The 22,590-nt window shown below is 44.2% G+C and overlaps 1 protein-coding gene across 1 annotated transcript; it reads right to left on the bottom strand.

Annotated features, from left to right (window-relative positions):
* Positions 1-1,725: 1,725 nt before the first annotated feature.
* Positions 1,726-11,254, bottom strand: LOC136058404 (uncharacterized). The gene is given in 4 exon segments (XM_065751820.1): positions 1,726-1,847; positions 1,888-1,999; positions 2,265-2,424; positions 11,154-11,254. Coding segments are annotated over 4 exon segments (495 nt in total).
* Positions 11,255-22,590: the final 11,336 nt, after the last annotated feature.

The raw sequence follows: 22,590 nt of genomic DNA, 5'->3' as shown, positions 1-22,590 counted from the left end.
CTGAGGTTGCTAAGTGACACAAATGTATTTACTGTGTCATAACTTGCAAAATCCAACCACACGAGAGCCAGGCAATTAATAAGGAGAAATGTCATGAGTATTACACCGACTTCCAGAACCAATATAAATACGTTGTCCAGTGGTTTTGCAGGGCTATGGACACCCAGTCAGAAACCTTAAGGGAAACAGAAAACATTGTTCACTTTTGAAGATGCAGGTTTTCAATCTTAAGAAATTAATGTATGCATATTACATCATAGCACAGGAACCTTTGTTCAGATCTGCGGGGTTTGTGTCTTTCCTGCACTGTTTCTGTTTTATTTGCTTCTTTTGACTGAAGTTATTGCTGTTTGTTCACCTTTAGCTGTATCCCAGTGTGTCCATGCACACAGGGCAAGAATTTGTCTCCACTTAGGAGGGACCAGAGTAGCCTGATCCTTCCCTTTCCTAAGCCACAAAGTCTCCTCTTTATCCCCAGGCATCCACAAGCACTTGTGCTTCCCCTGTGCCCCAGATGTGCAAACAGTGTCCAGGGATTGCTTCAGATCAGTGGGCTGAGCTACCTGGTTATTATGGGCTGTCAAGTTGCCTTGCACAACAGCCCCTGCTAGTTCAGGAATGAGGCAGCAGGCGTGGGAAAGGAGCCTTCAGATACCTCAGTGATGCACTAAACTATGGGGAGACCAGGTCTTTGTTTGTTTATTCACATAACTGACTCACTTCCAGCTTTCCTAATAACTGGAATACATTTTGTGGGTGACATTACATTACAGGCAATGGGCTGGTGCAGTCAGTCTTGTGGGATCTTATGGATTTTCCACATACATAGTTCCTGTAAATAATTTCCATTTGTCTGATCTTTTCAATATTAAAATGCATGAAGGAGAGATGAAAACAAAATATTGAACCAGCCCCGAAATTCCACCAAAACAGACTTCTGTGTCATCTCTTGAAAAAGACCAAAGGTTTGAAGTAGAACCTCATGCATGTGTTGTGAAATTCCTCAGTGCATTTCCATACTTCTTGACAAAATACCCGTGCTAACAGTTACACCTCCGATCCATAATTGTTTGTTAACCAGACATGTCTGTTGACAGTTCTGTTAAAACAAGCCTATCTGCAGCGAATACTGAAAAGCCACAATCAATAAACTAGTATATAATGATGTGTCTCACATTGTAATGTAATGTAGTAATGTAATGTGTCTCACTTGGCACGCAGGTCAAAAAAAAGGGAAAAAAAAAACCTCTTGTCTAATTGTGTTTGAAGTAGACTTGTCTAAAATTAAGGGAGCTCTTGTCCCACAAGGACTGGAGCCAGCTCTGCTGAATCAGTGGAACCTGGATAAGACTGCTAGCTTGCTTTGCCTAAATCCTTCCTTCATGCATAGTTTGGACATTAAGCTGTTAGAAAAAGATGAATGTCATTTAACAGAAGAAAACAGGACAGCACCTGAGAGCTGATAACCTCGCTTTGTGTTTTTAACATGTTGTTTGAGTAATTCAGGTCCAAACGTGCACCAGTAGCACAGCCAGTCCTCAATGAGAAACAACCCTGGTGCCACGGCCCCCGCTTACAGGCATGTCACCTTTCCTCTTCTCTGCTCACTGACTACAGCTTGCCAGCACCAGTCCTTGTGATGTTAATGTCATCATGAATTCCTCGCTTCTACCACTTGTTCTGGTCCTGGCCAGTGCCACAGCTCATATCATTTTTCTGAGCCCCTCAGAACAAGAGAGGTGGGTCTAGCTTCTTGACACAGCTCCTCCTTTTCCCTCTCAGAAACGATGCCTGTGACAGCTGGTTCCCCTTTTTAGCTACTACAGTCCTTTTATGTGGTTGTGTTCCTTATTTTCCTTTTTTCCCATTAATGCTTAAAAAACTCACAAGCATTTGTGAAGCAGTGACTTATTTCAAGCTCCTTTTCTTTTCTTTTCTTTTCTTTTCTTTTCTTTTCTTTTCTTTTCTTTTCTTTTCTTTTCTTTTCTTTTCTTTTCTTTTCTTTTCTTTTCTTTTCTTTTCTTTTCTTTTCTTTTCTTTTCTTTTCTTTTCTTTTCTTTTCTTTTCTTTTCTTTTCTTTTCTTTTCTTCTCTTTTCTTCTCTTTTCTTCTCTTTTCTTCTCTTTTCTTCTCTTTTCTCTCTTTTCTCTCTTTTCTCTCTTTTCTCTCTTTTCTCCTCTTCTCTTCTCTTCTCTTCTCTTCTCTTCTCTTCTCTTCTCTTCTCTTCTCTTCTCTTCTCTTCTCTTCTCTTCTCTTCTCTTCTCTTCTCTTCTCTTCTCTTCTCTTCTCTTCTCTTCTCTTCTCTTCTCTTCTCTTCTCTTCTCTTCTCTTCTCTTCTCTTCTCTTCTCTTCTCTTCTCTCTTTTTTTTTTACCCTGGCTGTTTGTTTTTTCTTACAGTCACCTATTAGGTCAGCCTGATTTTCCCTTATTAAATCAAGCCAATATATTTTGACAGTGAATTTCCCAATAGCAAAGTCAACAAATAAGATCTATAAATTATTACCCAGTAATAATTTCCATTGCATTAGCAAATGTGTTTTCCTGTATATTTTGTTTAAAGCTTAATTCACCCTCAATGGATAATGAAAAACAGCTCTTTGGGTTGCAAACCTTTCAGTGTTCAGTGTCCAATGTAATAGATTTCACGAGGTCCGTGGGTGTTGTTAAACATGCATAATTTAGAGTAAGTAAAACAGGTCATGATACTTAGCTTCTTCTGATGTACAATGTTCAAAACTTTAGGGGAAAAAAAGCCCTGGCTCGAGGTAAGATGCATGGAAACATTCCTGCCTTGTTCACATTTCCTCTCTTCAGGCTCCTGCCGAGTTGCCATCGTTCACAGCCAAAGACACCAAAGTAAGTTGGCTGTGGTTTTCACTTTTCCACCGTTGCAGATGTAGACTTGTAGCAATGACAGAGCTACAGAGGTGCAGATTGGGCACACTGGAATAACTGCCTGCTCTTCCCTGAGGGGACGGAGCTTATCATTTACCTATTGAACACTAAACGACTTGTGCTGGCATTTACAAGTAATCTATTGCTCTCGTGGGAGCTTTCAATAAACTTTTTAAGGGATTCTTGGAGCCTCTGCCCCAAGGAGCATATCTTTGTACCTTCACTTGTGCCCGGTGCCAAGCTTTGCAATGCAAAATTCTTGATACCAGTACTGCTGTAGGGTTTCAGACCTGCTTCGGTGCTCACATTGAAGCCCTCACTGTTGTGCTGGCAGAATGGTGCTGGGCCACATGATGAGCCAGTGAGCTTTCTTAAAAACATTTTATTTTAGGATTTTTAGGAAATGATGGGTCAGCAGAAATGAGCAGTGCTATGGTTGAGGAAGGCAGAGCTGAGGAAGGATGGTGGCACAGGGTTAAGTAAAGCTGCTTTTACCTATAAAAACACCGTGAAACCATGGGCTGTGATTTCTTAGACCACTTATGCTTAGCCATTATAATGCTTAGCCATTAATTCTGGTGCAGGCATTAGCAGGATCCTGCCAGAAATAAGGAAAGACAAGTGGGAGGGCATGGGAAGATCAGCAGCATTCAAATGGCACAAACCTGTGCTCACAATGCAGAGTAGCTGATGAGCTAGGCTCACGGTCATACCAGCCTGTATCTTCCTGTTAGCCTCGCTGCCTCAAATGAAAAGCAACTGCAGACTCAGGCTTTTTTTTTTTTTATTATAAACTTGTTTAATGTAGAAAGGATTCTGATTATAACAAGAATAAATTCTAACTCAGGTTAACTTTGCAGTGAAATTAAGCCCAGAGAGCTTGCAAACAGAAAGCCTGATCACAAAATTGATGTAAAACTTTATAAAGTAAGTCTGCTGGAACAGTAGTGTTTTAAAAATGAAGTCAGGACCCTGAAGGCCAATATTTCTAAGACAGTTTGTCCAAGGAAGAAAGATCCTTTTCCAGTTAATTAACCTCTTTATAAAGCACTTAATATTATTTACTTTTGTTATAATTTTCATTGCAAATACACATTAGATCATCATCTTCAGCGAGGAAGACATTGCTCAAGCTATACATCTCTGGTGTTTGGAGCTCACACGTATCAGAAGTTCCATCCGTTGGGCTTTTAACACATTTATCCACATGATGATCCACATTGTAAATGGTCCCTATTTTAAGTTTGTTTTTCTTTCTGAATGCCAAGCTTCAAGAGAAAACTCTCTACAACATTTGCCAAAATTCATTGTTGTTACAACTTGGTGGGTTTTGCTGCTTTCATTTAACATTGATTTGACTCAGAGTAAGCTGGGCAAACCAGCAATAAAACCAGGAGTTGCAGCATGGTTTGCAAGGATGAACTTATATATGAGTTAGGTACAAGGGATTCTAGGCATAATCTATCTATGTGCTTGCAACTACAACCCTTGTACCTCAAAATCATACCTGAACTGAAGCTGTACAACACAGCAGAACAAAAGTAATTTTAAAATATCAAATGGAAAAAGCCCCATGGCAGTTCCAGCTTTTGATGCCTTCTTCATCACAGCTTTCCTGCTCCGTATATTTATGCAGATTTTTATTGACATTGGGCATTGCATAGCCTGGTACAGCAAATTGTGGTACACTGGAGCAGGAATTGCACTGCAGAAAATAAAATGTTAATGATGATGATTAAAGTTTTCCTTGGATTCCCACATGGGCTCTCATTATTACTGCTGCTATCATTCAGCTGCTGAACTCTCCATGCTGTGATTGTTGATGCCTCTGCTATCAAAGTAGGTAGAATATTAAACTGAGGACAGCTTTTCTTGGAGTGAATGTGAATCTAAATTGCTCTTCCTTCACAAAATCATTCTGGTATGAAAGGACTGTGCCAGAATCCCCACAGATAAACTCTTCTAGATGCCAAAAGAGGAAGAAGGCTGTATTGACAACAGCAAGCTGAACTGAGCAACCTGACAAATGTCCTAGTGTTCTAAGGGGGCTTGTGTAACTCAGAACATCCTGACAGGCACTTTATCATGGAGGCTCCCCTTGATTTAGGCCCAACTTCATGGCAAGCTGTCATTGAGGACCTACCCATCTGATCTTCTCTGTGTTCCTGATGCACATCCCTTGTGCCTGCCCTGACACTCATCGAATCCGTGGCAAGTTTGGTCAGAGGGGTACACCAGTAGAAAAATAAGCCTGCAAAAAAGCAATGAGTTTAGCTTTGTGAGCAGGAGGGGGAGAAGGATTTCTCCTTTCAGTTCAGTGTTTGGCTTTTGAGAGGAAAGGAGACTGACAGGAGGCCTCATGAGAGCCTACAGCTTCCTCATGAGAGGAACGGAGGAGCAGACACTGACCTCTCCATGCCCAATTGATTGCTCCTGCCATTGCTATGCAGCTCACAGACTCCTCAGATGGGACCTTTCAACAGGTATCTACAAGGCTATACTAAAGATTGGTCAGTGGACCATGGTATGTTATCTTCTCACACAACATAAACTCGGTGAACTGTAGTGAATAGCTGGAGAGCAGAGGGCAGAACTTCTTCATCCACACAGCTGCCAAAGCCAGTCCATCATGAAGCACGCTGGAGGCATCACCACGGATCATGTTCCAGACTCTATCCATGCCTGGAGTTTCTCTGTGCTTTTCAACTTCAAAAAATGTTCTATGTGGCAGCTACAATTGTAGATTGAGTTTTCTCCATAGAAAATACTCTGCTGGAAAAATAAATTGTTACACAGCTATCACAGCAAAGCCTTGTTACAACTATTTGAGGCTTGTGTATGACACCATGGCTGTACATCTCTCAGTTCTGTAGGCAAGCATTGCAGAGAGAACCCTAATAGCACTGAGGAATAGTTATTGGGGCTTACAGTTGCCACAGATCTCTTTTCCAGCATTCAGCCATGCAGATCTGCTCAATGTATACACATTAGTTCACATTACACCCTTTCAAAATTCAATGCTTTAATCATGATTCAGGAGTAAACATAAATCCCATTTTTTCCATGCTGACAACATACAGTGGTAGAGTTATGCTGGGAAAAAAAAAAAGCCCTTAGGAGGGCCTATACATGGACTTGGACCAAAGTGCCTGAAGCTGTGGTCTCCACAGGCTATCTCAGTGTTTCTCAGAGGGTTTGTGTGTAGACAAGCCTCTGAAAGCCCTGAGAGTCTGATGCAACCCAAAAACTTACAGAACTGGTGTCTGAAACAAGGACTCATCACCAAACAGAGCTACCTCTGTTGAGGTTGGTGGGAGTAAGGTTTTTGGACCTCTTAAGCTGAGGATATTCATCAAATATTGCATTTATAAAGCAGTTTTTGTTTGGAGAATGTGGCAAAGTTCAAACAAATTGTTCACTATTTTGAGTGAAGTCTTTCTCCCATCCTTAGAAGTTTGGAATCGCACAGCTCACAATGAGTGCCTTCTGTTGCTACAGCTCAGACAGAATGTGTAGTGTATTTTGGCAGATCCCCTCCCACCCCTGCCAGTATCTAAAGGAGATTAATGCTGCTGGTAAAAAAGTTACGAAGAACTTTGTTCATGTAGTTTCTCTTTTTGATAATAAGGTGCACACGAGTACGATGGAAAGCGTCTTCTTCCTGAACTGATTTAAGTATATACACTGCTGTTTGGAGCAACAAAGAAGCCATTGTAATACAAAAATGTCAGCCCTCAAGTAAAAGTTGTAGTTGCAGTTATCTGATCACATAAAAGGGGATGTTGAGGAACTGGAAAACTCTCAAATATTTATTCAGCAAAATGGTTGAATCCCATGCACGCTTTCCCAACTGTGCACATGTGCATGTTTCTTGTATGTCACTTAATACGTGCTGCACTTTATAGCGGGGTCTGTGTAATACGTCACTTTGATTTACTGTATGATTTCCTGAGTATATAACAGTCCAGAAATAAGTGCCTTTTTGTGGGTAGCAAAGATTTTGAGTGCAGCTCACCACCTCCACCACGTCAGTTAGATCTATTGCGCCAGTATTAATGGTGTGTTCAGAAGAATTTTTACTCCACTATTGAAAATCTTCTAGTGCTGTATTTAGCTTCAGCAAATATTCCCCACGTGTCTTTGAGTGGCAGTCCATCTTGGGGTGTTTATATTTGCCATCTGGAGACGTCAGCTTTGTTCTGCAGAACTATGAAATGGTGTAAGTAAATCTCAAGAAGTTGTAAAGAACATTTTTAAAAGGTTTCCACACAAATATACCCATAAATAGCATAGAAGAGCGGAAGTTTTAGTCATGTGTGATGGTATGGACATCTATTTTTAGTAAGTTATTTTATTATCTGATTTTTTTGGATCCTATTGCTACAGGTGCCCCCTAAAGAATTGTAGTTAACACGTTTCACAGAAATAATAAGTATTCTAGTTTTTAGCTCCTTAATTTTTTGCATGTGATAGTGTGTTCAGTGTGATCAGGTTCACAGTTCTCCCAGTGCTTCTATACTGAGGCAGATTTCACAGGTTGCATGGATTTTACACACAACTTTTGTGGATAAGACTTGAACAAAGGATGTTCCACTCATAAAATATAACAAATCTCGGATTCCTTGGGCAGGCAGTTGTAATTATTATGCCTTATTTTTACTGCTGTCTCTCTTAACCTTTTGTACTTGCAAAACTTTGAGTATAGACACCGAATTTCCTTGCACTTGGTTACAACTTAGATAAGTGATTAAATGTAACCATGTGAAGGATGTAACCCCCCGTTCTGCTGCAGTAGGTTTGTTCTGCCACCAGCTACTGCTGGACAGCTGCTAGCATGAACTTCAGGTCTTGGCAGGTAAAACATTTCCAGCTGCATGTCATCATTTCCATAATGTGGAATATTTGGAATTATTGCCACTTGGTAAATAGAACGAGACGAAAGCAGTGGTTATAAAACACAGAACAATTAAAACTCAGTCCCTAGAAATGTATTAATGTTCTTTCTGGTTATTTACACAATTGATATGGGCAGGGATTTCCACAGCACTCAGAAATGGTACACACACATCTCTGTTTATACCACTGGGAAAGGCTCTGCCATCTGCTTTTCTCTGTCTACTCTTTGCTCTTTGTAAGATGAGCTCGGCTCCAATGTCATATTAAAATTTATTGCTAGTGATCTGCTTCGAGTTGTTTTCTGGTCACCAACAGCTTGTTTGGAATCCCTTTTCTCTTTGCTGTTGGCTGGTGCCACCGTGGGACTCTGGCTTGTCAGAGTTATTTTATACATCATTAGCTCAGCAGTGCAGGGGACGATTACTTTCCCATAGAAAGCTAATTCTTTCTTGGAAGACACATGTAAATCTTGGCTGTTGAGACGGTGGCTTTTGTAAATTTCCTTGAAAGCCGAATACTCGGGATTTTATTCTTCACCACCTCACACCTCGTGCCATCATTCACAGCTCTGCCAAGTGCTTGCAGAACACTGCTGAGCCAGGGGGACCAGCGGCAGCCCATGCTGTGTGCGCCTCCCTTTGAGACAGCTTGCTTCGCCACCTCAGCGCCTTCATGCGCGAGTCTTGTTTACTTCTTCAGATGCGTTTTCAGCTTCATTTCCTTTAATGATCAAAAGTGGGCGGCACAGTTTAGCCCTGAAAAGGAGTGATCCCACAGCCTGCCTGCAGTGGGAGAGGAACTAGGGCAGAGGCCAGCTGGGCAGCGGCCAGGGCTGCGGCTGCTTCCCGGGCCGGAGCATTCTGAGGTGAAATACAATCAGCTATGCTGGAAAACTAGAGGCTGTAAATAGAGTAAAACAGATAAGTGCTTGAGCAGAAAAAAATAATAATAAAAAAGTAAAAGAAAAGAAGGGACTGCAAGATGTGGCCTCTTTCCAAACACTCTTCCTATTTTTTTGGACAAAGTCAGTATTTCATTTTTACAACAGTGCATGGTCCAGTTCTCAGCACTGCCTTTTCCACAGCGTGACACAGAGGTAGGATCTAAGTGGTTGGGACACAGATCCCAGACCAATACAGGCCAGATTTTCTGTAATTTTCCTCCTTGTGATGCAGTTTGCTGTTAAGACTCAGGTGTGGTTCTTGCAGAGTGCATGAGTTTAAGCAGATGGGATCAGGACACGGGAATTCCCATTTTGGCTGCTTCCGAGGCTAGCTGCTGACACTGGCGTGCCTGGGGCCTAAATTTCAGTGTGTAAGATCTGCCATGTCCTTCAGACCTATGAGATCTCAGGACCCTCAGCATTTCTCCCAAGTCCTGTTTGGTTCCCCTTTTGCAAGCAGCCAGGTAACACAACAGTGCACACTTAGCAAGCAGCCTGGGCTTGCAGGGAGCCAGTTCCATTCTAAGAGCTGTGTGCCTTCCCTCCACACTCCAATTGCTTCAAAACCTAGGTGGGACCACGTACATGCCAATACTCATTAGCACAGAGCTCTATTAACCAAGCTGTCAGCCTGACTCAAAGCATTTTCCATTCCATTCTTATCTTCATGTCCCCCTGCATGTCCACCTTTAATTTTTCCCAGATGAGCCCTGCCCATCATTGTCAAGAACAGCACTTTCTGGAGTAGATTAGAAGAACATCAATGATTCCTTTGTCTTCCAATATTTTCATTTTATTTTAATTAAAACATGATTTATTTCATTCTTCCTGCAGTGTAGCAATATCAATTAAACAATGTACATCCCACCAGATAATGGAGAATGGGTCCCCCCCGTTATTAATCTGTGTTATTTGTTAAATTCCAATTGTTTTTCTTTATTTAATGGCTGCACAAATTACCTCCTGGAGAAGGCTGCAGAGTTATTAAAGCTTATCTCTCTTGGGCCTAATTTTCTCTTGGTTTCTTGCTAGCCATTTATACTCATGCAAAGTGTACATCAAATGCTAGGAGGAGTATAAATTTGAGATTTTGTAGTATCTTACTTGCATCCATGAAAGCCAGCTGAGTCAAATGTTATGCCAGCATTACTATACTTCTGGCTGAAGATCTCTCACTGTGTTCCTACACTTCCAGGTGGACACCAGACCACGGATCCTTGTCAAGTTGCAGCAGAGACACAAAATCCTTCTCAGAGAATCGCAGAATCATAGAATCATCTATGTCGAAAAAGAACTTCAAGTCCAACCATTGTCCTATAGAGTTCCATCACTAACTACATCCCTCAGTGCCACATCCACACATCTCTGAAACACTTCAGGGATGGGGACTCCACCCCCTATCTCCATGGGCAGACTGTTCCAGTTCTTGACCACTTTCCCTCACAAATAAATTCTGCCTGATGTCTGACTTAAACCTCCTCTGATGCAACTGGAGACCTAGCTGGTAAGAACTAGAGCAGCACTTCCAATATTTACACATGTCTCTGAAGGCTGAGATTTGTAAGGGGGCAGACCGTCACTCAGTGGTGTTGTCCAGGGAGGCAGCACTCCCCGCAGATGGTGAGTTCCTACCTGGATCTTTTTGTGATGGAGTCAGGTTTCAGTTCAGGGCTCCACTGGGGTAAGCACTCCAGAAGGTGCTAATTAGAGGTATGCCTTTCTTTGACACGTCTCTTCCCCTGCCGGTGTTGTTGGAGGCTGCCGTTTTGTTTTGTTCACTTGAAAAAGCAACCCAGGAAAAAAACGAACATGCTGACTGCTCAGAGCTGGGCCAATTTCTCAATCACTCCCACAAAGAGCTCTGTTGGTGCCCCTGGCATGGTGGTACATGAGGTTTTGGGGACTGAGGGTTTGTGGTGAGAGTGGATGGAGGAGGAGGGCAGGTGGCTCTGCAGTTTTGCTGCCCATTTCCTTGGTGGTTGTTACGGTGCAGATCAGGAAATATATTCCAGTTGGAACAGATTTACTGGGGGACTTGTGAGAGAATGGCTGTTTTGCAGGCAGCACGTAAGGGTGAATTACCATATAAAATGCATGGGAACTGTGGAATGAAATATCCAAATGTATGAGAGCCTCTGTTTATCCTTACAGGCGCACTCTAGATTATTCCTTCATGAGAGGCTGCAAGAAAGAGCCCAGAACAAAAGGAAAAAAACCAGAATCGTTCGTAATTCTTGTCAATTAGCCAGCAATGCAGTATGTAAGAAAAAAAAATGCAGAGAATTTATGAAGGCCAGCAGCACATGGCAGTCATTTATGCTTAGCCTGTACCTATTCCTATATGTAGAAGAGTAGTGAATAATTAACATAGAACTGGTTAGTTTGGGGCTGGAGCCAAACCATGTTCTAGCTGATTTACCGCAAGGGTTTATCTGTGCCAGTGCCACTCTCCACCCTTGCTGGTGCCAGCTCCAGCTGCAGGAACAACTGCAGAAGCTCCAGTGGACCAGGCACGGGCATTTTACTGCTGGGTGGCCTCATCTCACTGTGCACTCATATGTGTGCAGCGCTGTGGATGGATGAGTGTTTTACAGCCTCTCCTCAGAAATGGTTTTAATATGCACACCAACAGTCAGCATATAAAAATCATTTCCATCGGGTGATTTTGGTATATGGGGAAGACAGATTACAAGGCTTGTTATTATGCTACTGTGATGGGCTCTAAAAAGGAAACATTTTTCCTGGCATGTTGTAAATATCTCATCGTGGCATTGCAATCACAAGATGGGAAACCGTTTGCAGCTATGCGTAAGAAAGTCAGCACCGCAGGTACAAAATCTCTCCTTCTCTTTGGTCTTCCTAATGACAAGCTGCAAAAAGGAAAAATCCATTTATATCCGAATATTTTAGTTAAAAATAAAGATAAAAAAATTGCTCGTTATTTACTGCAGAAATTCATATTTTGTTTACAGTCTGTTCTGTGCTGTGAAGCATATGAAAATGGAGCCAGCCCCTGCCTGGCAAGGCTCCTTGCTCACTGAGTTGCTTCAGGGCTATGCTCTCAGAAGCACCCAAAATCAGGTTTGAGTGATCGAATCATGTGCCAATGTCTCAGAGGACTCAGGTTTAGAGACAACATTTGGGAAGGTAAACCTAAGTTTCTAGTAGAAAGCAAGGAGTTAAACAATAAGCCATATCAGGTAGCCTGTTTATTACCATATGGCTATTTCCACTCCTGTTCTCCATAAAGTTGTGCCAGCACTTTCATTTTAAACACTGTTTTTCATTAGTTTATATAACACAGCTGTAAATGTTTTTTTCAGGCTGAAACTTGGCATCCAAAATCATGAGGGAGAAACAAGGAAGAAAGAAACCACTCCTGGCTAAGCTGCTTCTGGATCCTATGAAGGTGAAGCTGCTGGGAGCTTTCTTTGCAGGGAACAGGTATGTGCAACTCAATAAAAGCTTTGGATTAAGAAGTGAAGGAGATACAAAGCAGCCTCAGCAGAAGCTCTCCATAAAGCAGTGATCCTGGGAGAGGCTGGTGCATGTGTGTATCAAGTCTTGAACTGCAATGGAACTGCTCCATAAACAAAATACCGATACAGTGATGCTAAAGGAACATAATTAGTCATCATGTGCTGGACTTCTGCTCTCTGGTGTTTACACTGTAAATGTGGACTGTCTCTATCAAGCATGGGGAGACCCATGGATGTGAATGCATGCCCTTGCATAAGTAACAGAGATAAAGGGCCTGATCACCTAGGCTGGAGAGATACAGGACAGCTGAGCCATCTCACAGCCTGTTGGAAAACCTTCCTCCTTGTTTTTTGGCTAGCTTAGTGTTCTGCCAGATTAGTGAGCTCGAGCACCTCAGTGAATCGTCCAGCGGATGTGGGAGCCATCACAAGCAGAATGGTGATTTCCATTGTGTGACACAGCTGTCACACAATTACACAGAAAGTTTGCCTGGTGCAGCTCAGAAGGCTGCAGGTAGGCCCCAGTGACTGGTTGGTGAGAATGAAGGACAGAGAATCATAGAGTGGCTTGGGTTGGAAGGGACCTCAAGGATCATAGAGTTATGACCTCTCTGCTGCAGACAGGGTTGCCAACTGCTAATTCAAGGACTAGATCAGATTGCCCAGGGCCCCTTCCAACCTTGCCTTGAGCACCTCCAGGGATGGGACGTCCAGAGCCTGTCTGGGCAGCCTGTTCCAGGGCCTCACCACACTCTAGATATCTAATCTGAATCCTCCATCTTTCAGTTTAAAACCATTCCTTCTCATGCTATCATTATCTCTCCATGTAAAAAATTGTTTTCCATCGTGTTTCTAAACCTCCTGTAAATACTGGAATTCCACAATGAGGTCTCCCCACAGCCATATATTTTCCAGGCTGAACAAGCCCAGCTACCATTGGCCTTCCGGGCTGCAAGTACACACTGCTGGCTCACGTTTTTTCATCTACCAGGACACCTATGTCCCTCTCGGCAGAGCTACTCCTAAGGAGTTCTTCTCCCAGTCTGGGATTGGGATTGCTTCAACCCAAGAACAAGACCTTGCACTTTGCTTTGTTGAACTTCATTATGTTAGCATGGGCCCACCTTTTGAGTTTGTCAGGGTCCCTCTGGATGGCATCTCATCCTTTGGCTGTATCAACTGCATCCCGAAAGCCAAAACAGATGGATCAGGACATCTATTAAAAGCTGACTTGCATTCAGTCAGCTTGGAGAGCAGCTCCAAAAACCACTGAAGTTGTTCTAACACCTGGGAATTCACACAACAGGCCCTTCAGGCACGTAGCTCCTGTTTTTGGCATGATTATTAAGAACTCACTTAATTTTGGTTTGTTTGGGATTTAGGTGCCAAATATCCACTGTAAGTATCAAAGTTTTGCCCAGGAACTCCCTAAGTGTGGTGATACCAAATGATAATTCCCACTGAAGCCTCTCAGGGTTTTTGGCTCTTTGAAAGGAGCTCTCAGCACCCCTAGGAGAAATAGAGGAGATAAGTTGATGGCACAGGGAGGAAATTTCTCAGTTCTTACACTCCAAAAGATGTTCCTAACCTAACCTTAGAGAGAAGATGCAGTGTGTGGAGAGAGCACCAGTGTGTACGAAGTTAGCACTGTTGTCTGGCAAATGGCTGGAGTAGATGGCCCAATATTTCAGCTATGAGTCAATGAAGTTACATAATTTGAAGTACAGCTGTGCTGTGCATCCTACCTGCTATAAACAAACTGCACTATCATGTATTTACTAGGGAGGGTGAACTGGCTCTGCTAAAATAAGAACAGGAACAAACCTGTGTCCTGCAGCCTTACCCTGCATTAAGTTCCAGCTCAACCTGTCCTGGCTGAAAAGAATTAGCAGGTTTTTTATTCTTCAAGTCTTAATTGCTTAATTGGAAAACAAAACAAAACAAAACAGCGAAAACCTATGAGAGATAGAAATAACACAGAGAAACGAGTTTTTATGCAGCATTTTAGCCAAACTTCCCAAGCTGAGCAGAGCAATAAATGTCAGGGACCAGCTGCTTCCTTTCGAACATAAGTCCATGTGGAGCCCATGTGATTCCCTACAGATGTCCCTTTGGGGAATGCTGGCTGAGAGCATTATTTACAAAAGAAATAAAGGATATTAGCAAACAGAGGTGGACTTTATATTCCCTTCTCATTTTCCCCTTGCCAACCCACCTACTGCTCTGGCTGCCTTCGGGGGACTCATAAAACCACTCATCCCGTGGCCATTGGGTTCCACTGCTCTCTGGAACCACATCCCGTGTCCCACCGCTGTGTGGGAAGGAGTAGAAGCCAAGTGCTTAGAGCTCAGCACACGCACTCAGCGGGCTCTGGTTGTCCCCTCACCCCATCCACGGGGACATGCTATGTGTCCTGTGGCACGTCACCATTCTTGCACGTGGTGTGAGGATACAAGGGCCTCATCCCCTCTGGAGAATGCTCCAAGTTCCTCAGTGCTATGTAAGTGGGTGATTATTAGAGAGAATTGCTTACAGTGTGCAGCTCCAGACATCCTGAGATTACAGTGCTTTCTGCATTATTTGGACAATTACCTCTCATTTATATTGCAGGAACAATCAGATGTGCTAGAAATTATACTTTCTGGTAGGGAAATACAGTCTCTGTCACTAGAGGACACTTCTAAAAGAAAAAGAAGGGTGGAGGCTCAGGGAAAGGAAACCTCTGTCTGTCTCTTAGACATAGAGAGAGGGAATAACAGGAGCTCCTGCACACACTTGGAGATCACATGCAAAGAAACACGTGGGCAGGAGAACTGTTAATATCAGCTTTTCTGCTTGTGGTTTTTTGCTTAGAAATCCAGTCCTGGAATCAGGGAAGACTTACCGGAGTAGAAGTGCTGGAGGGGAAAAGAGTTAATTGGGATAAGAAAGATAAGTTTGGTTGAAGAAAAAGAATGGAAAGAATGGAATGGAAAATATATTGAATCATAGAATAGCTTGGGTTGGAAGGGACCTCAAAGATAACCCAGTTACAAGCCTCTGCCATGGGCAGGATTGCCACCCAGCAACTCAGGATGTCTGGGGCCTCATCCAACCTGGCCTTGAATGCCTCCAGGGATGGAGGTGTAGAAGGAGAACAACAATGTGGGGAGATGACAAGGTGCAAAGTTAGAAGGAGAGGAGCACAAAGCAGGAACAGCAGTCTGGAAGTTTAAGAAAAGCATGAAAAATTGCCCAGGTTTTAAACTTGTGTAAAGGTTGGCCTTAAGAGATCTACAGGTGTCAGGAGCTGATGAGCACACAGAGAGGCACAGAGCACCCAGAGCAGGACAGGTCAGGATGCGGCTGCCCCCCTGCCATGCTGTATCCCCATCAGCATCATTTCACCAGAGCTGTTCCTTGAGTGATTGCTCTTAGGGCTGCTGGTCTCGATCTGTCAGTCCTTCACTCTGCTGTTAAGAAATATGCAAAATACAGATTTGAATCCATTAGCAGTTATCCTTCGTTCCAGTGAAGGACAACCAAATATGGGGACATGCTTGGGTTTCGAGAGGAGCTGATGCCAGGGTGGGTATTTCTGAGGTGTAGTCTTCCCCTTTACAAATGAGCCCTTCAAAGTCATGCCTTTCTGAATACCATGAGGAAGCCACACCTGGTTTCTCAAGAACACCATTCCTGACTTGTTTCTTCCTTACTCGCACCAAAGAAGAGATGTCATCCTTTCTCATTTTTTTTTCCTGCTTTCTTTCTGTTTCACATGCACCTGTGGTCAGCTCCAAGAAGGCTCTGGGGTACTTTTACCAATCCCTCCTGCACCTAGCACCCTACAACCTCCCCACCTCCCCTTCGGCTGTCTTGCTGCCACTGCTGTGGTGCCAGCTGGCAAGCAGGATCAGTAAAACCAATGCAGGTTTGAGGTAATGCTGTAAAACTGGGATGAGAAGGGAGGGAGAGGCAGGGTTATTTTTAACCTGGATCAATTCCCTTACCCGTTTTGTGCTGCAACCTTGCAGCCACTAACACCTGCTCACAGAGCAGGCAGCGACAAGACAGTGGCTTGGGAGCGTGTGCTGCCAGGCCATTTCTTGCCAGCACAAGCAGTGTCCTATACCCTGCTCCCTGCCCTGCTCGGTCTTTGCTTTCTATAGCTGTCACCTCAAAAAAGCACATTTCATAGCTCCTCGCTGGACTCAGCTGGACCCATTGCTCAGATGGATCCCTTCAGCATTACCTTGAGATCAGTGATATCAGGAGGTTTTGGTAGGGACCAACTGCTGGAATCAAACCCTCCCATGTGAATATGTTCTCTTTTTCCTCCTTTTCCAGACTGTGGCAGGAAAGCGAGGGAAGCCTGACAGCATGACACAAAGACTCAAACATTTGACGGGCCATAAAAAAAAACACTTCCAAAGTACACATTTTGTAAAATCTCATTATATTCTTGGGGTTGATTCACGACGGTCGAATCGCCAGGACTGGCAATATTCGTATAATGCAGAAGAGCAATAAACATTACAGAAGTAAAAAAGCACATCTCCTCTATATCACATGTCAGCTGCAGCGACACTACGCCTCAGCTGGATTTATTATGGCATCCTCGAGCAGAGCGAGTGGCGAAGTGCTGCCATTACTTCTGATTATGAACGGATCAGGTAAGAGCATCACGGCTATAAACACCCCATTACATCAGGGGCCACACAGTCCAACACCTATCACCATAATAACGTGCAATGCCTCTGTTTTTAAAATAGAGCTCTCGGGAAGAAAAGAAATAGAATTCTGGTCTGACACCTGAGAGGAAATGGGGAAGGAAGTAACTGTAGCAGCACAGCTAATAGTGGGCTATGATGTTACCCTCTGGGGAGCCGGGAGGAATTGTCCCACACTTCAGACTGGAATTAGTCTGATTTCTTAAACGTGAATCTGTGTCAGTCCTTCTAAAAGTTAAAAAAGGAACACCTGGTCCCCATCCTGCTAGAGAAGGGCCAGTGAGCTGCTGACCTGCTCCATCCCCAGGCTCTCCATGGACAAGAGACATCCCAGCCACCCCTGTTCTCTGCTTAGGGCAGACAAGGCTGGAGCAAGTTGCACTTTGGTACCTCTGCCAAATGGGATGGTGCCTGGAGGCCTCAGCTCAGGGGCTCATCCCCACACAGCTGCTCCCACTGCCTTGGGGAGCTCAGCTGCTCCTCTTGCACACCCCAGGAGTGTCCCAAGTTCCATGACTGGAGGGGAAGGGGTGCTAGGTGTCATCTCCTGTTTTTTTTTTCTTTTGATAGCAGAGGTCAAGATTCAGCCAGAAGGAGCACACATACCTTACTGATGGATCTTGAAGCGCTTTTGGAGGTAGACAGTTTTACACCCATGCAGACACTACACTGATAGCACTGAGTAGGTGATTGATTTCCTGAAAAATCACTTAGTAAATGATAGATCTGGAAAAAAATGTCAACTTCCAGTGACCTGCTCACTTCATTATAGTAGAGAGGTCCTCCAACTAGAGGAGGATCTCTCTGAAGAGACAGACATTAGCTAAATGCCTGCAACTGCCCCATACCCCCTGACCAAGAGGCAGATTTGAGCTGAGCCTGTTTTGTTCCTGCTTAGGTCCCTTTCCACCACTCCAGTCCTGCACAAGGGGCTCAGCCTTCGCCCACCCGCCCACCCTGAAGGAGTGTGATGGAACACACCCAAGCTATCAGGTACTCCAGTTTACCCATTCAAGGCTAACGTGGCATCTTTGCTCAAAATGTACAGCATTTCATATGGGCTGCAGTAGAAGGGTGTTTAAGCCTTTTTCCCCTTGCTTCTTTCAGGCCAAGCAGTGCGCTAGCACGGCTGAAGATCCAAGCTATTCTGTAGCGAGTGTAGATCAAATGAATCTGTCTCAGCCTGGGTTGTACAATGAGAGACTTCTTTAATGGCAGGAAGTTGGCTGTTCCCATATTCTTCACCCAGACAAAAGTTCTGGCCACTGCTAGATGAGAAAATAGCAACAGCATTTTCTAAAGAGCCAGGGAAATAAAATCACAGAAGGAAGTGTTCTAAAGCCCTTCAATATAGCAAACTGTGTCAGCAAAGCAAAGATTACATCACCCCCAGAAACAAGGAAACAGCTCTGTGAAGGTAATTACAAAGTATGATGTAAACAGCTGGATAGGGGGATGTGTAAACACTCCAAAAACAGAATACTGAGTGCATTATCCCAGAGAACCAAATGAGAGCATTTCAAGGCATGTGTTAATTCACCAGCTCTCACCATGATCCCTGAGCATGAGAGGCTGAGTTTCAGTGCTGTCCTGAGAAGCTGCAAACATCAGAGCATGTAGATGCACATGCGCATCCAGGTCCACCAACTCTGCTGGGGAGGTGTGAGTCTCCAGCAAGCAGGTAACAGCAGAGAGCAGGCAGGCCATGAAGCTGCAGTGCTTCTTAAGCCATTTCTGGAAGTGAGATTCAAAGCCACAGTTTGAGTTACTTTGATTAAGCCCCTGAGTATGAACAAGAAGCTGAGAATCAAGGCGGGTTTGGCACCTTTCTCAAGGGGGTAACTACATACTGTTTTCATTTAGGCCATAGAGTTAGCAGGTTCAAATTTCTGCCCTTTTATCTTTTCAGATCTGGCTACCCAAAGGAGTTTGCTTTGCAGTACAGTGTTTCACTGCAGTTATGTCACAGACACTAGTTGGTAGGAGCAATCTGCAAATGGACACACAGATTTTACTTTATGAGTCATTATTTCCACTGAGGTAGAGGTAAGGAGGACACTTCACCAGGACACAGACAATGCCATGAGCTGGGATCCCACAACACCATAGAGTGCTGCTGGTCTGTGGGTACATGGTAGGGTAGGCAAAAAAGCATAGCCAGTAGTCACTGATTTCCATTTAGATGCTCACCCTATTAAACCCTTACGATTCACCTTTTGGGAGTAGCTGGTAACACTTTTTGAGTTCCAAAACAAATCATTGTCAACAGAGCAGCTCTCCTTGTGGTAGTTGGACTGGTCATGGGGCATACGTGGCAACCAGAGAGAGTATATTAAGTACATGAGGGCCAGACAGCTGTGGAGGTTTGAGCCAGGCACAACTCTCCCAGACCATTTGATTGCCAATTTTCTGGTTGCCAAAAAAATGAAGATGCAAATGCAAATGAGGTACTCTACTGGAGGAATTATCCAAGCATCTCCCCCCTGTCCATGCACTTTCCATGGGACTTGCTTGCAAAAAGGGCACCTTTTCACATTTCACTTTTTCACAATTCCCCTTAGCTGACAGCACAAACATGTTGTTATCCCTGAACCAAGGCTTGGGATTGCTAAATACAAAGAGGTACCTATACTTGGAGGCAACTTTAGCCTAGAGGATGCAGCCTGCACAAGTATGGGATCAATCCTGCTCACTTGGGACAGTCCCATCTCCAGCTGTAACTCTGGTGGCACCTCAAGCCCCACAGCTTCTCAACAAAACTTCATGTATGAGTTGTCTGCTCTGCTTCAAGGCATGCAAAGAGCTCACGAAGTGTCAGAGCTCTTGGTCTTTACATTCTATACAGTTTCCCCAGACTGTTGCCTGTCTTTGCCACCAAATAAAAGCCAGATTGCCTTCACACCACCATTATCAGTGCTGGGCTTTCTCTTTTTGTTTCTCCCATCCACAGGACCCTTAGCAGCTTCCCTTACAGCCCACATTTCACATCCATTAGTGGCAATCTCCTGGGCATGCATCAGACAGCCCTCCTACACCTGGGCTGAGAGCAGCACTCCATACAGGCCTGACACAATGCCTGGGATATGTGTCATGATTTGTGGCACACAGCTTTGCCGATGCGGTGGCATGACCTGCTGAGCTGTGTGGGACCTTTGCTCTGCCATGAGGTGCAAGTTCTGAATGCTCAGCAAGCCTTTATTAATTTTAAACAGAACGGTGGATGTCAACTGTGGGAGATCTGTCAGTGTTTGTTAACGCTCTCTGTATTCCTTTATTAATTTTTCATACTGCCATGGATGTGTGTCTGCTCAGAGGAAACATCAACAGCAGGACAGCACATTTCCCCACAGGATCCCATGCTGGGAGGCAGTGGTGGAGGAGAGGGGGAGGTTATCAGAGTGCCTGGGCACAGTCATGAATGTATAGAATCGTGGGACTTGAAATATTTGACAAAAATGATTTTCTGGAGAGCATGGTGCTTTAATGTTGTGCAAAATGAGTAAAGGCAAGGGGGTTAAGTTAAAGGAGCTGGAAGGTCCTGGCACCTTGCAGAGAGTCTCCCAGCATGGGTGACCAGCTCTCCCTCTCTAGGCATCTGGGAAACTTGTGTAGCATGGGTCTATATTCTGTTGACAATGCCAAAAGTAGCTCCACCTCCAACAACTATTTTTGCACCAGTTCTTTGATCAGGAAGGGTCGTCTTTTATTCCTTGCACTTTGCTCCTCCCAGAGGATCATTTTCCATTCCTGCACATTTATGTGTTTCTCAGAGCACAGTTGATGTCACCAAACATTTATTTCTTTGATTTTCCCTTTTTCAATCTCCAGTCCTTCCAGTAAGACTCAGGCACAGCTCTGGTAAAACTGGAGAAGTCACAGACAGATGGGTAGACGTGATTCCTTCTCCATGGCAGTGGACTTAGGGAGGGATCCACTGCCCCATATGGAGGTGGCACCCTCAGAGCCTTGCCCCACTCTTGGGAGACTCGGGAAGTTGGGAAAACCCACTGAGGCCCATATCACTGTTAGATGATGATGACGACCCGGCTGATGCTCTGCTTGGAGAGAAGGAGATAGCCATGGATTTGGGATCTTGGGGAAGGCAGCCCAGAACACCACACTTTGGGTGCCTAAAATGCCACTCCTTACAACTCTGCTCTGAGTCCACAGGGCCTTTACTTCTGCTATGAAATGAGTTTTAAAACGTGGGTAACCAAACAGACTATTAGCACTATTACTACTAGCACTCTGCAATGTACATCCTACTCAGACTTCATATACTTATTCTGATGGAGAAATACCACTTTAAGATATTTATAGACTGGAAATGCTCATCTGAGCCTTACAGAGTTGAAGAAGCCAGTTTGGATTATGCACCACTGCAAGTCAATCCCTCCTCTACTCATCCAAAATTCAGAATTTGTTTTCCTTCTGCCTTATGAGCTCTGCGTGTAGCTGAGCAGGGAGCTGTGGTGCCTGTGGCCCTATGTTGTGCTGTAACAACTCCTCATGTGTCTTGCATGGCAAGGAGACAAGGAAGGCGGATACAGCCCCACGATACCTCAAACCGAGGTTCAGCAGAGACCTGTTCCAGCTTGGAAGGCTCCTTGTAAGACATCTGGCTCTTGGGTGACTTCTTTCCCTGTCCTGTCCTGTTCAATGTGCATTTTGTCTATGGAAGGGGTGCTCTTTTCTCAAAGGTCACAGGAATGTTGATGAAATTGTGAGAGGCTGGGCTTTAAGGTGTCTAAATGCTCCTCGTCTGTCCTGCCTCCAGGTGAATGGTCCCTGTATTGTTTGTATCCCTCAGAATGGGCTAGAATGTAGTCTGGGCCAAAATCATGCCTGGAAGCTTGAAGTATTTGTGCTGTTCAAAGAGACCAAAGCGATACAACACAGCCTTTTCCAGAAGGTCTTCAGGGTAAGGTCTCTGGATGTCCCACCTGCTCTGCACCTATATTTAAAGGTCAGTTGTTCTCCAAAAAGTGACATTGCCAGGCATTGTGGAAATCTGTCTTTCTAATCAGCTCACACAATCAGCCAGCTGATAAGCAAAATGTTTACTTCCAGGTTTGCCAGGTCAGGGCAAGCTCAGCTTCGGGAGCCAAAGAGGCTTCTCCTGGGTCTTCCACCCACAGCACTGGGCTGCAGAGGTGAGGCACACAGATCTGCAATGAGCATGGCCCTGAAGTAGAAATGTGCTATTAAAGATGAGGAAGGTCAGTAGTGCTAGCAGGCACAAAACGTCACAAAAAGTTGTTCTGGCGAGGGAATGCCCCAGAGGTGCCCAGGAAAACATTGATCAGCCACAAAAGATCTATTTATTCACAAACAGTGCTCAGAGTAAAACTCTCCTTTGAAGTTTTGAAAGCACTTTCGCAACTGAGGGGTTAGCCCTGGTGTCCTTGTCCAAAAATAGTCACTACTCTTATTTTGGTCCTGCTAACGTACGCCAGCTGGCTGGCACCTTCCAGTCCAGACACGGCTGCATTTCACTTCTGCTGTTTATGTAAAGTTTGTGCAGTGTGATTTAGGGTCCTTTGGGATGAAATGTACCATGTAAACATAAACTTTTGTTTCCAAAGCCTTTCTGTAGCCATTAAAGGCCCAATTCATCCTGCCAAGCGGGGTCCATAACCAGCATGGGACAGACAGACACAGCTCCCAG

This window comes from Cyrtonyx montezumae, unplaced genomic scaffold (assembly GCF_038088225.1).
Source record: "Cyrtonyx montezumae isolate F1298 unplaced genomic scaffold, pur_monq_1.0 scaffold_8, whole genome shotgun sequence".
Classification (NCBI taxonomy): domain Eukaryota; kingdom Metazoa; phylum Chordata; class Aves; order Galliformes; family Odontophoridae; genus Cyrtonyx; species Cyrtonyx montezumae.
This window is presented reverse-complemented; position numbering and strand designations above follow the sequence as displayed.